General features: G+C 34.3%; 1 protein-coding gene across 2 annotated transcripts in view; it reads right to left on the minus strand.

Annotated features, from left to right (window-relative positions):
* Nucleotides 1-13,916, minus strand: part of LOC111054577 (phosphatidylcholine:ceramide cholinephosphotransferase 2-like) — a 151,428-nt gene extending 137,512 nt beyond the window's left edge. Inside the window, exons 1-2 of one of the 2 annotated variants that reach the window (XM_039420721.1) lie at nucleotides 13,723-13,916; nucleotides 9,501-9,582 (exon numbers count right to left, since the gene is read on the minus strand). In XM_039420721.1, coding sequence (XP_039276655.1) covers nucleotides 9,501-9,547 — 47 coding nt within the window. In that variant the 5' untranslated portion in view covers nucleotides 9,548-9,582; nucleotides 13,723-13,916. Of the gene's footprint in view, nucleotides 1-8,843; nucleotides 9,583-13,722 lie in introns of both variants that reach the window. The other variant, XM_039420722.1, reaches the window with a different exon arrangement.
* Between the last annotated feature and the right edge of the window lie 1,816 nt (nucleotides 13,917-15,732).

Raw genomic sequence — 15,732 nt, forward strand, 5'->3', positions numbered from 1 at the left:
AAACACTTATAACTTTTGACACAATGCTCAAATTTCATCGTACTGCACTTCATTCTTCTCGGCTCGTCAAGGCGGTCCAAAATCATGCATCATAAGTCAAATTCGGTCGAAAAATGAAAAATTTATTGTCGAGTGTACTTAAGTCCATATTCTAATATACAAAAAATGGCCAATTTCTATATTCAAAGCTATGTTATCAAAGCTATCGAAAGTTATCATTTACATAACCTCTAGACTGTGTATTCCAAATATTGAGGTTTAGAGCAGTTTTGGGCGAATGCCTGTTGTTTTTAGCTGCATTGTATCTATTGTCTATGAATAAATAAATATAAATATATATATACTTCACATTGTTGCTTATGACGCAACTCACACTGATTAGTCATTGCAATTAGACATGTTTTTCATAAGCAACTATGTGAAGTATTGTGACTGTACGTGTCTGATCATGTCTTGGGTTGTCTTGACTAACTGCAGTTCGCCTAGCCTGAGTTTTTGAAATTTAGACCTACTAAAAATGTATCATCCCCCATTCATACATTTAACCAGCTGCATTTAATAAACAAAAAAAAATGCTGATGACGGGGAAAGTCAATTTTTTCAAGGACATTTTTCTTTTGTTCAAGGTTGTAGAGTATCATGGGGCTTGGTACGAATTACTTTTTCAATACAACTTGTATGTGATCTATGATGTAATCCAAATTCAATAGAAACCAATGTAAAAACTTTTTCGTAATCAATTTAAAAATACTGCCCTATCAAAAACCATTTACCTCATACCCCTTCCAAATTTACTTTACTCGGAGCATCATTTTTTGAATACTCATTAAAAACTAGCAGTTAACCCGTGCTCCGCAAGGGTATGATTAAAAACTTGACAAACTGAAAACTTGACGAAATGAAATCTTGAAGATTTGAAAATAGGCCTATTACCAGCCTCGGTAAAGAATCTATATGCAAAATTCCAAGTTAATCAGTCCAGTAGTTCAGACGTGATGATGCGTCGTCATTCGTGAATTTCCTATCCCATTCGTGTATAAGCTAATTCTTTCCATTATTATATTATACTGAAGAAGATATGATATTATAATATTAGATAACTGAAGAAAACATAATAGGCTACTTGAAAACCTCACAGTATCATATTGTTTTTTTCAATACATAAATTTCAGTATCGATTAGATCCTCCTCAATTTGAATCAGGCAGCCTTTAGTTTCCCCAATTCCAAACAGAATACCTACAATATTCGTTTCACTCCGAATTTGTGTCTCTTAGTACATTATAACTGAAGAATATAAATTATTACTAATTTTATTGTGATCTCTTCATGTTTCTCTTATGAATTCCAATGATAAAGCATGAAACCTATGTCCATTTCATCTGTACTGGTTGCAAAACTTTACATTAAATAATTATTTGATGAAATCCAAGTTCAATCGTAATGAAAACAACTTCCTTCAAAAAATAATTTATAATAATAGGTTTTCTTTATTATATTTATAGAAGATATAGTACATTTTTTACAAGAGCCCGATGATTGAACTGTTCTAGACTTGCGGAAAGTTGCGTGATAATATTTATGAGAGCCTGAACATGCAATAAATTTAGATTTTTTGCTACCAGATAACAATAAAGACATGGGAGGCTCATAAAGAACTGAGAAGCACTTGGAAATCAGAGACACAACTGCTTAGCTCTTTCGTAACTGAGCTGAAAATCCTCTTATCACAGCAACATACAAGCAAAACAAGCTGAGTGGGGAATTTTCGGCAGGCTGACCAAACCATATCTATTTAGGACACAGATTATAAGCCAGGAAATTCTTCGAATAACAAGTTATACTGTACTTCCTATCAGAGCATCCACAGATTGAATTATTATGAAGCAGTCATGAGGCCTGGCCCCTGTTTCATAAAAACTTAGAAGTCCTGTAATACAGGAACATCTGATTTTATCGGCTATATCAAGCATGTAATTGGAATGGTGATTCTCCTGTATTAAGTGACTTAAGTTTTATGAAACAGGGCGCTGTTTCATAAAATTAAAAATCAATCATTTAAAATTCAATCCACATTTTTTGACTGATATCATGGTTCTAGCTAATTTACAGTAAGAAGACTGTTATTGGCCCTGAATTGGTATGAATTCACAACAGATACTCTGCATGGCAACTTAATCACGATAAGTGGTTGTGAGAGAGTGGCACTCTGACAATGCACAGAGGTGAATGATATTGCATTTGATTGGCTCGAAGCCCACAATAGAATGCAAACTAGTCCAATTGGCGACACTGCTTTCAAAATCTCAATCTGTATTCTATCTCACTTGAAGCTGCTGGCATAGAAATCGCTTCTTATTTTCCTTTATTGTAACGCCCGCCTTGTGGACACTAGAGTGAGTTAAAGGCCTGGGTTGTTGACTATTTTTCAAAACATTACTCATCCAAACATGAGGGACATGTAGGAGAGAGCTATTCTCTGTAGAAAAACATTTTAGGTTTATTACATTTGCATTACATGTATTGCGAACACGCTTTCTACCAAATTCTCCATTGTGGAACACTATTTTAATTTTTAGATTCAAAATTGTAGTAGATACATTTTTTGGACTCAAAATTGTGTACAAATTATCATTTAAGTTACGTAAGTAGCATAACCTTTAGACTGTGTATTCCAAATTAAGGTTTGAAGCAGTTTTGGGCAAATGCCTGTTGTTTTTACCTGAATTGTATTTGCATATGAATAAATAAATAAGTTAAATAAATAAACATGTCTTGGACAATTTTCACGGGATATTGAATCTTGCGTTTGGAAAATACCATACCCGAACTATATTTCACTGATTTCGATGCCCACGTGGGTTTTAGGCTAGGAACACACCAGTTAGACAAGACAAGACAAGATCAGACACGTTCAGTCACAATACTTCACATAGTTGCTTATGACGCAACACACATTGATTAGTCATTGCAATTAGACATGACTATGTGAAGTATTGTGACTGAACGTGATCATGTCTTGTCTTGACTAACTATTGTTTGCCTAGCTTTAGGCCTTAGGCTAGGAACACACCAGTTAGTCAAGACAAGACAAGACATGATCAGACACACCACTTCACATAGTTGCTTATGAAGACATGTCTAATTGCAATGACTAATCAGTGTGAGTTGCGTCATAAGCAGCTATGTGGAGTATTGTGACTGAACGTGTCTGATCATGTCTTGTCTTGACTAACTGGTGTGCGCCTAGCCTAAGACCCACAGTTTCCTTCAATTCTAGTCAAGTAAGAATAGTATACAATTAAAATTAAGGTAGTTTTAAAGTAGCCAAAAAAGTAAAGACAACAATGATTTGCAAAAATATCATAAATCGGAGAAATCTCTTCATGGATCGAGAGAGCACAAAAGGAGAATTGAATGACCTGGTTGTTCGTTCATTCATGAATTGCATGGTTGAAATTGGAAAAGTGTCGATCAGAAGTGGTGGAGTCAGAGTGCAACGAAACTCAGAAAAAATAAATGGAGAAGATGGATCTATCAGAGAGACGACCACTGAGAAGAGGATATCAGGCAAAAGTCGTTACCAAGGTAAACTACAAATTAACATTCCTCGAAAACATGACATTTAAAAGATTCAACACAAGAAAAAATTACGCCATTCAACAAACTTCCAAACATGGAATCTAATAACCAAATTCAATAATACACGTAGTATATTATGGTTCTAACAATAGACTAAACGATAACACAAATCCTAAAGAAAGCTCAACAATGAATCAATTAGAAATGAAGGTGCAGATTGAGTCATTGATAACAAACACCAGTTTCCAAGGTAAATAAATCATTAACAAACAGTTGAGTCAACATTGGCATTTCACAACGTGGAAATGCACTGTCAAATTTATTCGTGTAAAGAGTCTGAGGCCCGGTTGCACAATAGCCGGTTAAATTTTAATCGTAAATAATTTAACGTGAACCAATCAAAGAAGCTTTCTTCTTCGGTTAAAATTTAACCGACTTTTGTGCAACCGGCACTGAGCATCTACGAAGCTAAGCTGATGTTTTGTTTACTCGAAAGAGCTTAGCTCGGAATAATTGAAGAAAATCTACATAGAAAATTAGAGCTTCCTTATTACGATTATTGGTCGCCACCTTATTATTGTACAAAAACAGTCAATAAGATTGAATTTTTCCACTGGAGATAAATATGTACCTCAATGTAAAAATAAATTGAATTGTTATCTCACTCTGATTGAAAACTCGTGTCAGTCAAAAACCTCATTCAAGATTCTGCGACATTAATGTGTTTATCAACTTAAATAAAATTAGTTTATGTACGATTGTTTGAAATAGCAACACTCTATAAAATCACTTCGCTTATACATGGGCTACTTGATTAAATTAAAAACTTTTAGTACCCTTTTATTAGAGATTTAAAAATATTTTTCAACACTATACTATAGTGACGTCCACGTTATAATTACAGTGAAGAAAGATGAGAGAACAGCATTACCGATTTTCTGCTTAGCCACTGCCTTCTATATAAGACTGCTGATACCGGTACATGTGATGTAATGTTAATTGTTCATAAATAAAAATAGAAATGCAAGTACCCTTTTTAAAATTGTTTACTCACAACATGTTTCGGCTATATGATGCCATTATCAAGTGATTGGGAAATAAATAAAATTGCATTTACTAAATTAATGTCAGAGAAATAATGTTGAGAAATTTTGTTATCAATTCGGATCTTAATCTTTCTAAATTCAAAATTAATAATTTTTTCAAGTGTTTGTGTTTTGTTTAAATGTGGAAATTAGTGAGAATTGGAAAGTCGCACATAAAACCTTTATTTGGACAATTTATTTTATGAAATTGGGATGAAAAGGAGTTTTGGACTGTAGTCTGTTTCTTTGTCCTTGATTGTAAATGATAAATAAATAAATACAAACTTCTTAGTTTTGATCTTATGTTTGTACATTCATATGATTTTATAAACTAGGACTGTATTATTAACTGTTCATTCTTGTTTAAAATAATCAATTATATTTTATTCACCAAGAAAACATATTTTCAATGTTTTGATAGTAAATTTTCATGAAATATTTCGTTAATTATATATTTTCTACATTGTTAAAAAAAACGATCTGACAACGTTACAGGGCTAGAAAAGGAAAGGATGGCGAATGATAGAAAAGGATAACAACAGCATGTTAATCAAATACTATCATTATTTTGGACCTTACTATACAAGCTAACTACAAAATAGGTTTAATTCGTGTGGACGCAGTCTACCATTTGAATTGAAAATGGTGATTAGAATAAAAAACGTACTTTCAAACATCATTCACCATACTGATTCATTTCCAAAAACGTAAAATGTAATCATTCCCGATAAAAAAACTAGATTAGATTTAAATGAATGAAAAATAATTAACATGAGAAGCATATCTCTAATGCCCAGAGAGGAAAGATTCTACCAAAATAACAATAGGAGGATAACAGAGTAAAAGTAGAATGCTCCGACAAAAAAATAGCTATGCGACCACAAAATGACATTATTGTAGCGTTGCTATACCCTGTGTATGTATTATATTCTATAATCTGTTGAATTGTTCTATGGAGTGCTCTGACAAAAAAAAAGTTATGCGACCACAAGATAGCATTATTGTAGCGTTGCTATACCCTGTGTATGTATTTAATTCTATAATCTGTTGAATTGTTCTATAGAAATAAATTCAATTGAATATCAGATTCCGAGCCAGCTTCATTGACCAGCCAGGTTGGATGAGAGTGCGCCTTGGGGACTGGAGTGGACTGGACTGGCCAACACGAACGTATCACAAGGGGAGTCCACTATCAGCATTCAGCACCACTGCTCTATATGCCTGCTCTACTCAACTAGCTCAGGCTCAGAGAATTCTCCCATCTGCAGTCACTTGGGTTCATAAATGCAGCAATGCACTACATTGCGAACAACTACTCAATGCATCGATTTGAAATTTTCACTGATCTGGTTCCGATAGTGAAAACATATTTGTTCAACGGCAACGATTCCTTAGAAACTCACTTACTTCAGTGGCAAACGTTTTTCACTTTTTTTGAACGAGTGGTGTTTCATGTTGAATGGTGATTTATTATAGATCTGTAAAGTTCCTTCCTATAGATCAGTTTACAGCTTTGAAATTGAAGATGAAGAGCGAACTGTCGCTGAATGTATACTAAACTATAAATATCATTGATAGGCAACAACTATAGCATAGAGAAACAATTGCTTGAGTAGATATCCCATGGTATAGGGCTTTTATGTCGCAACTTTTACTGTTAGCTCAAGCCTATTATTGTTGATTACTGTCGATTATTTTAGATTTTTACTGTTTTCTTGGGGTGAGAGTGTATGAACGGCACAATATGAGAGACTACCAGAGTCACACAGCTTCACGGAAAAGAACTACGTGGACTATCACTTTGAGATAACAGTAAAAGTTGCGACATAAACGCCTTATACCATGGGATATCTACTTATGCTATTGTTTCTCTATGACTATAGCCAACTGGCGGATAGCTATACCCATATATAAGCCATACCCATATATAAGCTATACCCATATATAGTCTGCGTACAGACTTCAAATATCATTGATAACATGAATATCAACGGTGCATACAGACTCACGCCCTGCGTATCACACAATCGGAACGAGAGAAGTACGCAAGATGATCGCCGGTCGCGCGATTCCGGTTCGCGTGCAAAGAACTGGCCAAGCTCCCGCCGACAACAATGGAGCACGTGGCAAGCTCGCGCCTGATATCGATCACCGTACTTAGCAAATCCTTGTTTGCGAAACGCGCGTTTGTAGCGCAGCGCGTACGTCTGTCTGTACGCACCTTAAGAAAGGAAATATTTCGAAACTTCTTCAAAGCATCTTTTCTAGAACTATTTATATGAAGATTTGGTAGAGGGGCAGTTTTGGGCTGAGCCTGTTGACTCTTACCCAATCATTTATACGAGTTTTTATTATTCCATGATCGAATTATCAAATAGAATGATTTTATATTTTATCTATTATGAAATGTTAACATGTGTATCAATTTTGGCAATAAAAATTATTATTATTCAATGTGAAAATAAATAAAACATTTCTATGGTAGAGCTGTGACTTTACTACAGGAAAAGTGCCGAAAGGTGTTTTTCTGATGATACCAAATCAGTCCCCTGGTTTGTGTTTTAGTAGATATATAAACAGGATTATACATATAGATACACATATGTTATTTAATTTTGATTACTTTCAAGTTAATTGAAAATGCTCTTATAAATGAAATTCTTACAAGTTAAACTACCCACTGAACCAAATTTCACAAGTATACTTCTGTAGTTAGTAATGAGGAGAACAGTGAACTATAGTTGAACTGAAAGAACTTCAGACTTGGAGGGATATGCGGATCAGACAGATGGAGGTAGATGGGGAACCCGTTCAGCCAAATAGTGTATTGAATAGAGTCATAGAAACAAGCGTTGATGCCAAGTTGACAAAACAGGCTCAGTCTATGCAGTGCTTTCAGAGAGAAACCTACATATGAGTAGTATCATGAGGCATATATATATATATATATATATATATAATATATATATATATATATATATATATATATAATATATATATATATATATATATATATATATAAAAATATGTGTATATATATATGCAATCATAGGCCAACAAAAAATAGAAAAATTCAAAAAACAAGAATGAATAACTTTTTGGTCTATGTTGCCGGGAGACATTGCTGTGTCCGGACTGCAAAATCTGAGCTTCAAATTAAAAATTTAAAATCCAACGTTGCCAAATCAAATGATTATAAATAAAAGTACATTCATATTTCATATTTAAACCTGATGAATTGTTAACGTCGTTTGGTGGTGTTTTGGTGGGGGGGGAGGGGGTGTTGAGGAGGCACTCTGCTGTTTCATCCTCAACAGGACTATTTTTATGAAATCTACTCTAGTGAATACTTTTTAATTTTCACACTATAACACTGTATTTTGGTGGGGGAGGGAGGGGGTGTTGAGGAGGCACTCTGCTGTTTCATCATCAACTGGACTATTTTTATGAAATCTACTCTAGTGAATACTTCATAATTTTCACACTATAACACTGTATAACGTGCACTTTTTATTCCCAACAATGACCGTTTTTAGCAATTAGCAGTTGGTCTGAATTCACCCAAAAGAAGTTAGCGCCAAATCATGAGTCTCATAAATTAAATCACTATCCTGAAATATACCTTTTTTGTTCCAACTCTATCATTAGTGATTGTATTGACAACTTAGTAATACTCTAATTACGATCAAAAATACCACATACCACTTTATAAGAAGTGAAAAGGATAAAAACATGGATTTGGCGATTTTTCGCGAAGTTGGAAAAAATTAACAATTTCACAACGAGCTATAACTCGCTTCCTATTGGAGATAGAAAAGCATTTAGGGGGTGAAAATTGTAGATAATTTAATTCTCTTCAAAAAAGAATAGAACAAAAATATGGATTGAACAATCGGTTTTGGAGATATCGTGAAAAAAATGAAAAAAGTACCAAAATCTCTTGGTTTTCAGGCTGCCAAAAGTTATGCCTTCAGAAATTTTGGTGGGAAACCATAGATTACTCTTACTAATACCCAAATGGATTGATTAAAACAATAAAATCAATTACCTTAATTTTTGTTTGGTCGGGCCGCATTATAATGACTAATTGACTGGGCTACAAGTCGGAAAATGTTTTAATTACATTATAGTAAGTGATGAGAACAGTGAATTAGTAATGAGTTGTAGGGGTACTCACCCAGAAGAAATGACAAAGCATGTCGGCTCCGTAGTCGAGGAAGTCCTTGTGTGCGAATCGGGGACCGGCTCGGTCCGCAGGAAAGGTCATCGACAAACCACGTGGTCGGCCAGTTGGGGCTGTTGGCAGCGCGACTCGTCACACCGCTGCGACTGTGACATCACTGTGCAGTCACACCACTACACACACCATGAGTGTGTCACCTGTTAGTAGCCTATCAACACCCAACACACAGAAACTCAGCCTCAGTCAAAGTGAGACTGCGAGATCCAAAGATGATCAATACCCAACACACAGAACCTCAGCCTCAGTCAAAGTGAGACTGCAAGATCCTACAATGATCAATACCCAACACACAAAACCTTAGCCCGAGTTATCGTTATCAGAGTGAGCTGCCTTCACTACAACACCCTCCGATGATCAACACTTAACACACAAAACCTTAACCCGAGTGATTAATATCAATTTGAATGAAGTGAACAGTGATCCTCCACTCAACACTCAGAACCTCAGTCCGAGAGATTAATATCGATCTAAATAGTGTCCGCTGATGATGAAAACTCAACACACAACCACACAAACCCTCAGCAGCCCGAGTGATTGTTGTTAATAAAGTGAGCCACCGTTCACTGTGTGAGTGAGAGAGAGCCAACTCACCGAGCCGTTCCTAATTCGATCAAGTGCACTCGCTCACTGACAGGCATTTGTTTCACGCGCTCCAGTCCATGCCGTGCTCAAACTGCAACAAAACAAACTCTAGTTTATCGGTTTGTCGTAATAACTTTGATAAAGTGGTACACAATATATTAGATAACATTTGTTGAATTGATATTGTGGATTTTTTCTGTAATCGAAAAACACATTTTTATTTTGTCACATCAATGTCTAATAAATGTGGATGTGACAAAATAAAACTGGGTTTTTTCAATATGAGTTTATTTATTTAATCATTCAGAATTACACAACTTACAGAAAAGTACCACAGGCTAACTTACGCCCAAAACGGTTCCGATTCTAATTTATACAACAGTCCAAATGTAGCTAGGTTATGCGGTCACTTAACATTCATCAATCACACACTCAATTTACAATTCTAAACAGACAAAAATCAATTTTAACTCATATTGAGTTATGTAACACAATGATGATTACGATTCAATCCAACAAAAGTATCATAACAATCTTTCAGTAAAGGTCATTATTTATTATACACTCAGCTATTTTATAAGAATTTCCAAACATTAAATTGATTTGATGAATCATAACCACGAAAATACACGAGTTTGGCAGACTGACAAACGATGATAGCGTAGGCTATGCCTTGAAAATTTATTTCATTTCATTATTGAATGAGAACTGAACTCATAATTTTACTTACAATTAGAAAAGAACATTAAAACTTGAAGGGATATGTAGTTGAATATTTTTATTAAAATACTGTGCAATTCCTTCTTATACCTTGAATGTATTCTATAGTATTTAGGATTACTTAAGTGGATATTTAATTTTTAGATTGTAGCACATTACTGATATAATGACCTATTTAAAACCTCAATTAAAAATCCTGGAAAAACCATTGATTCTATTAGATTCATAGAATTAATCAATTGTACATTCTGTTCTTTCATGACAATTTTATGTTGCTATAGGTCACTATAAGTTACTTATCAATTACAGTAGGGTGTAGAGATTTAGACTACAAAGCACAATAAATTAACTTGATTACAGAAAACAAAAAAGGGAGAATTTGTGAGTTTTAAAAACTGCAGTTGGTTAAAACTATAAAACTTATAGACATTATAAGAAGTTTCCATAAAGATTTAGTAAGAGAAGTGACTACAGAAAAGAATGCAAGCAGATGAGAGTGGGTATTCTAATAACAATTTTATTATGTCAGCAAACAGAAGAGTTTTTTTTGTAATGTCATAAAAACCGTTATTGGTACACTGCGTGAATTGCCTGGGTTAACAAGGTCAAACAGCATAATTATATGTAACATAAATGTTGATTGGCGTGTATTATGTCACTTGTTTGCTCGAGACATTGATTTAAAGGTTTGAAATGTGATTTCAGCAGATGCAACATAGTTAATAAATCCGGATTTTCTAAAACTGTATTCAGTGACATTCTATTTATTTTATTAAAAACCATTTATGTTTACTGAGCACATTATAGATGAACATGAATACTACCGTACTTGATAAGTGTATTAATCGATTGTGCATATCACAATATTTTAACTCATATTTGGGCAAAAATTAGCTAGGAAGCCTTAAATTTAGAAGATTACTAAACGTAATAAAATAATAGCCTACTATTATCTATGCCTGTTCTCCGTACGGTGAGTGGATATAAAACTTGCAGTCTAAATTGATAATTGGTACATCATGCACTCTAAACTAATTTCAACAGATTTTTACTCAAATATGGACTGGACTCTTGTATCCTGTAAAGATACGGTACTTGTATCTTTAAACTTATCTAAGTCTATAAAATGTTCTTTGGATATAAATAAAAATTGAAATCTAAGTACCCTTTTTAAATTATTTAAAAAGGGTCTACTTGGATTTCTAATTTGATCTATACTCAAAAGTAGTCCTAGAGAAGAAGATAATGTTCTATGGATTTTGTGATGTCACTTTTGGTGCACACATGCCTAGCTAGCTGTAATCGGTAGAGCAAATGAGATCCAAGAATTTTTACGTTCAAAATAAAAATTACGCTGAAATAAAAATACCACAAAATTCTTACCAGCTCTTCAAAGAGCTTATATAAAATTCTGCTATCAATCGCTGCAAACTGCTGCTGGTTTATCAGTCTGCAGTTCATCTACTCTCCTTGAAGAGCTGGTAAGAACCTTGTGGTATTTTTATTTCAGCAGGAGTGAACGTAAAAATTCTTGGATCTCATTTGCTCTACCGATTACAGCTAGCTAGGCATGTGTGCACTAAAAGTGACATCACAATTTGTATGAGTTTTTTAGTATTATCATAGACCAACTGATAAGCTTGTTGAATTTCTGAGCGGAGGTGTTAGAGTTCGGTAGCTCAAGACTGAAAGGTGTTGAACATGGGAGTACCACAGGGCTCAGTTTTGGGCCCCCTGTTGTACATATTGTTCATGAATGACTTCTCAAGCAGTCAGGGGGCAGTGCTCTTTGCAGTTCACACCACCTTGATTGCCTGAGGTGTCGCTGTGGAACAGGCAAAGGAGGAATCCACCAGACTTATAGAAGAAGCTAAGTTGTGGTTTCTAGCCAACAAACTCAAACTAAATGAGAAGAAAAAACATCTTGGTTTGCTCATTGAAAAGACATCCAGTTGCGTCATATCCAGTAAAACTGTTAGAATTCTAGATGGATGAGAGATTGAGCTGGAATCACCATGTGAACCAACTATGTAGGAAATTGCCCACAGTACTGTAACACCTCCATAAGCTGAAAGATGTGATAGATCAAAGCAGTCTTATCATGGCCTATCATTTGCTGTTTCACAGCCATACTCTCTATGGCCTGCTCCTGTGGGGTCAAGCACCAGCTGTTTACGATGTGCTGCTACTGCAAAAAGAAAGCTCTTGCCAATAGGCAAGACATAGTGGAGACAAGCAAGGATAGTGACATTTTCTAACTTCAGGAATCACTGATACTCATTTAGGGATCTCGGGATACTCACAGTGCACAGACAAAAAGTATTGTTCTAGCTGATGTATATCAAGAGGAATCTTGGGCAGTTACAAGAAAGGTGTGATATACACGACATGCCACTAGACTGAAAATGCCGCGAAGCCGACTGGCGGGGAACTACAATAGCTTTCCTTCCCAGGCAATAAAATTTTTAACAGCCTTCCTAGACAATTTTAGGAAACACGGGATTATTGGTTCCAAACTATGGTGAAGAATAAACTCCTGGAAAAGCTACTCTACTCACTGCAGGGTTTTTACGAGGGACCTCTTTTTGGGAGTCTAGCATCTCCTCAGCATGAATGACCATGCAGGTCGTTTTACTGTGATCAGAGAATTCAGACACAGCCTATCTGGAAACTCCAGTCTTTGGCAACGACCTCAAGTATGGTATCAAATAAGAAAGCTCCTATAAAAATAAATGGAATTTAGGATACGGTAGTTGTGAATAAATTTAAAGTTATATACCGTAACTTAAAAACTATTAACCTATAAAAGTAAATCAGCAAGACCAACATATCATAATTCTATACAGTATATGATAAGAAAATTACTAGAACTAGACTACGGTATGTAGGTACAGAAAATGAAAGAAATCCCTTCTACTTTGTAAACTAGCCTGTATAGGTTTGATCACAAAATTTTAAATGTTAGTCTTCCACAACTAAACATTAAACTCAGGTAAAAGAATAAATAAAGAATTTGACATTTTAGAAGACCTACTAAAAATATTTATAGGAAGATGAACGTAACGTGAATTATTTTTATAACCTAAAAAATAAATTGGCGGATAGTTCATTATCATATCTCAACAATATGGGTAAAATACTCTGCTAAAAGTAAAAGTAAATAATGCTAATATTGTCATGTATTAGTTACAGTATATTAAAAATAAACCACTATTGAGGGTTTAAAACTGACTTCAACCTGCAAGAAATTTAAAACTAACTTTACAAAGTAAAAATCTGGTTCATTTGAATGAACTCTGTTTACATTCTAGGATGTTACTAGATACATGAATGTATAAGTTTATTATTTATATTGATAACTTAATGCAATAAGTTCCTTAAAAATTATATTTTACTACTTGAACTTACTAAAAAATACTATGAAAACTGGTAAAGTAATGGAATAACCTGGTTTGATGTGATTGACACACATCAGTCTAAATTGCTAAAGTAAATATTACAAAAATAATACCTTGTAAGCATGAGATTTTGGCAACAGCCTATTCTAAAACAGCACAATACACAAAGAATTAAATTCAAATTTATAGCACGATTGCAATTTAATTTCGTACCGACTGAAATAAGATTAAACTTTACAATAAATTGACGACGAATGCACAAGCTCGCACCGAATGTGACCGTCCACTGTGCACTGTTTTCTGTTTATCTATTCTGCTTGCTCCGTGAACTGATGTTGACCAGTTTGACAACATGGCCGCCAAATGGAAACAGCGCTTCGCGCGAAATTTGAATTTGATTTACAAACTGCGCAGAAAGTGAGCTATCCGCGCGTGCATATAAACTAACTAGCCGTCAGGCTCGCTTCGCTCGCCGTATCCGTCTAGCCAGGGGCGCCGACTGGATTGTCCAAGAATGAGATTAGCAGGCTCGCTTCGCTCGCCTGCATTTTTATCATGTTAGGACAATCCAGTCGGGGGTCCAGACTAAACGTCTGGCTAAACGGATATGGCGAGCGAAGCGAGCCTGACGGCTAGTAATGTAATATTCCCAGGATTGAAGTAGCAGTGCCCAATCAATTTTTCCTCGATAAATGCATTTAAATCTTCAACTTGGTGCCAACCTAACAAAGTCAACTCAACTTAATGCCAACCTGACAAAATTATTAATTTAGTTGCCAGTTAACAACTGTTTCGAAGAGGTACTCTATCTAGATTATAGTTCTATAGTAACATAAATATAAAGAAAATAATTGAAAATCTCAGTACCCTTTTTTAAAAATATTTTATCACGACATGTTTCGGTCAATTATGCCATTTTCAAGAAAATGCTGTTTCCATTTTATGCTTGAAAATGGCATAATTGACCGAAACATGTCGTGATAAAATATTTTTAAAAAAGGGTACTGAGATTTTCAATTATTTTACCGTATTTTCAAATTCCATGGAAATTGAAATTATGTATTTGAAGCATGGTAGTACATATAGGTACTGTAAATTTCATGTTACATAGTGAGGTCCACGTTATAATGACAGTGGATAAAGATATGAGAACAGCTTTGCCGATTCTCTGTCTTGATTAATTTTATTTCTTCATTGTCAAAAATAGATTTGGCATCGTTGCCGAGCTAAAAATGGATAGTACTAACTGCTTTGTGGAATGATAGACAAATATAGCAACATCAAAGTTAATCAAATACTGTCATTATAACGTGGACCTCACGATACAAAGTCTGCTTATTCGAATGTCGTATACTATAGTAGGGTCAACGTTATAATGACAGTGGATAAAGATAGAAAAATAGCGATGCCGATTCTCTGAATTAATTAATTATATTTCTACACTGTCAAAAACATAATTGGCATCGTTGTGGACCTAGAAATGGATAGTACCACCGGCTTTGTCGAATGATAGACAAGGATATCAAAACCAAAGTTGATCAAATACTGTCATTATAACGTGGACCTCACTATAGCATCTATTTATACAAAGTTCCGCTCTTTTCCACTTCAAAGTTATAAATGAATCTTCATTCAATGACAAGTACGTTACAGAATAACAATAATCAATTATTGAATTCTATAATTTATAGTTATAATAATTATTACAATATTAAATAATTGAATATTGAATTATTCAACCAGTGAAAAACATATTTAAGAAGTTATAAAATTTTCATGATTATGATTCTTTAAATTATTGATGAAATGCTAGGATCAAGAGTAAAGGAATTGAATAAATTAATTTAGTACGGTACCTATGTCATTCTATACCATACTTTCAAATTTTAATACTGTGCACTGGTTTTTTCATGAGAAAAAAACTTGTAAGATAGAATTCAAAAACCTGTAATAATGTGTTTATTGAATTCAACTTGAAAGATTCTTTATTAGACATTTCAAATTATTTTTTCTATTAGATCCTCAATCTTATAAATATTTTGAAAACATGAGACATATAATATCTGGTCTCTCATGAATATGTGACGGTTTGATTGAGTAATACATGTTTCACTTAGATATCT

Source organism: Nilaparvata lugens, chromosome 2 (assembly GCF_014356525.2).
Source record: "Nilaparvata lugens isolate BPH chromosome 2, ASM1435652v1, whole genome shotgun sequence".
Classification (NCBI taxonomy): Eukaryota; Metazoa; Arthropoda; class Insecta; order Hemiptera; family Delphacidae; genus Nilaparvata; species Nilaparvata lugens.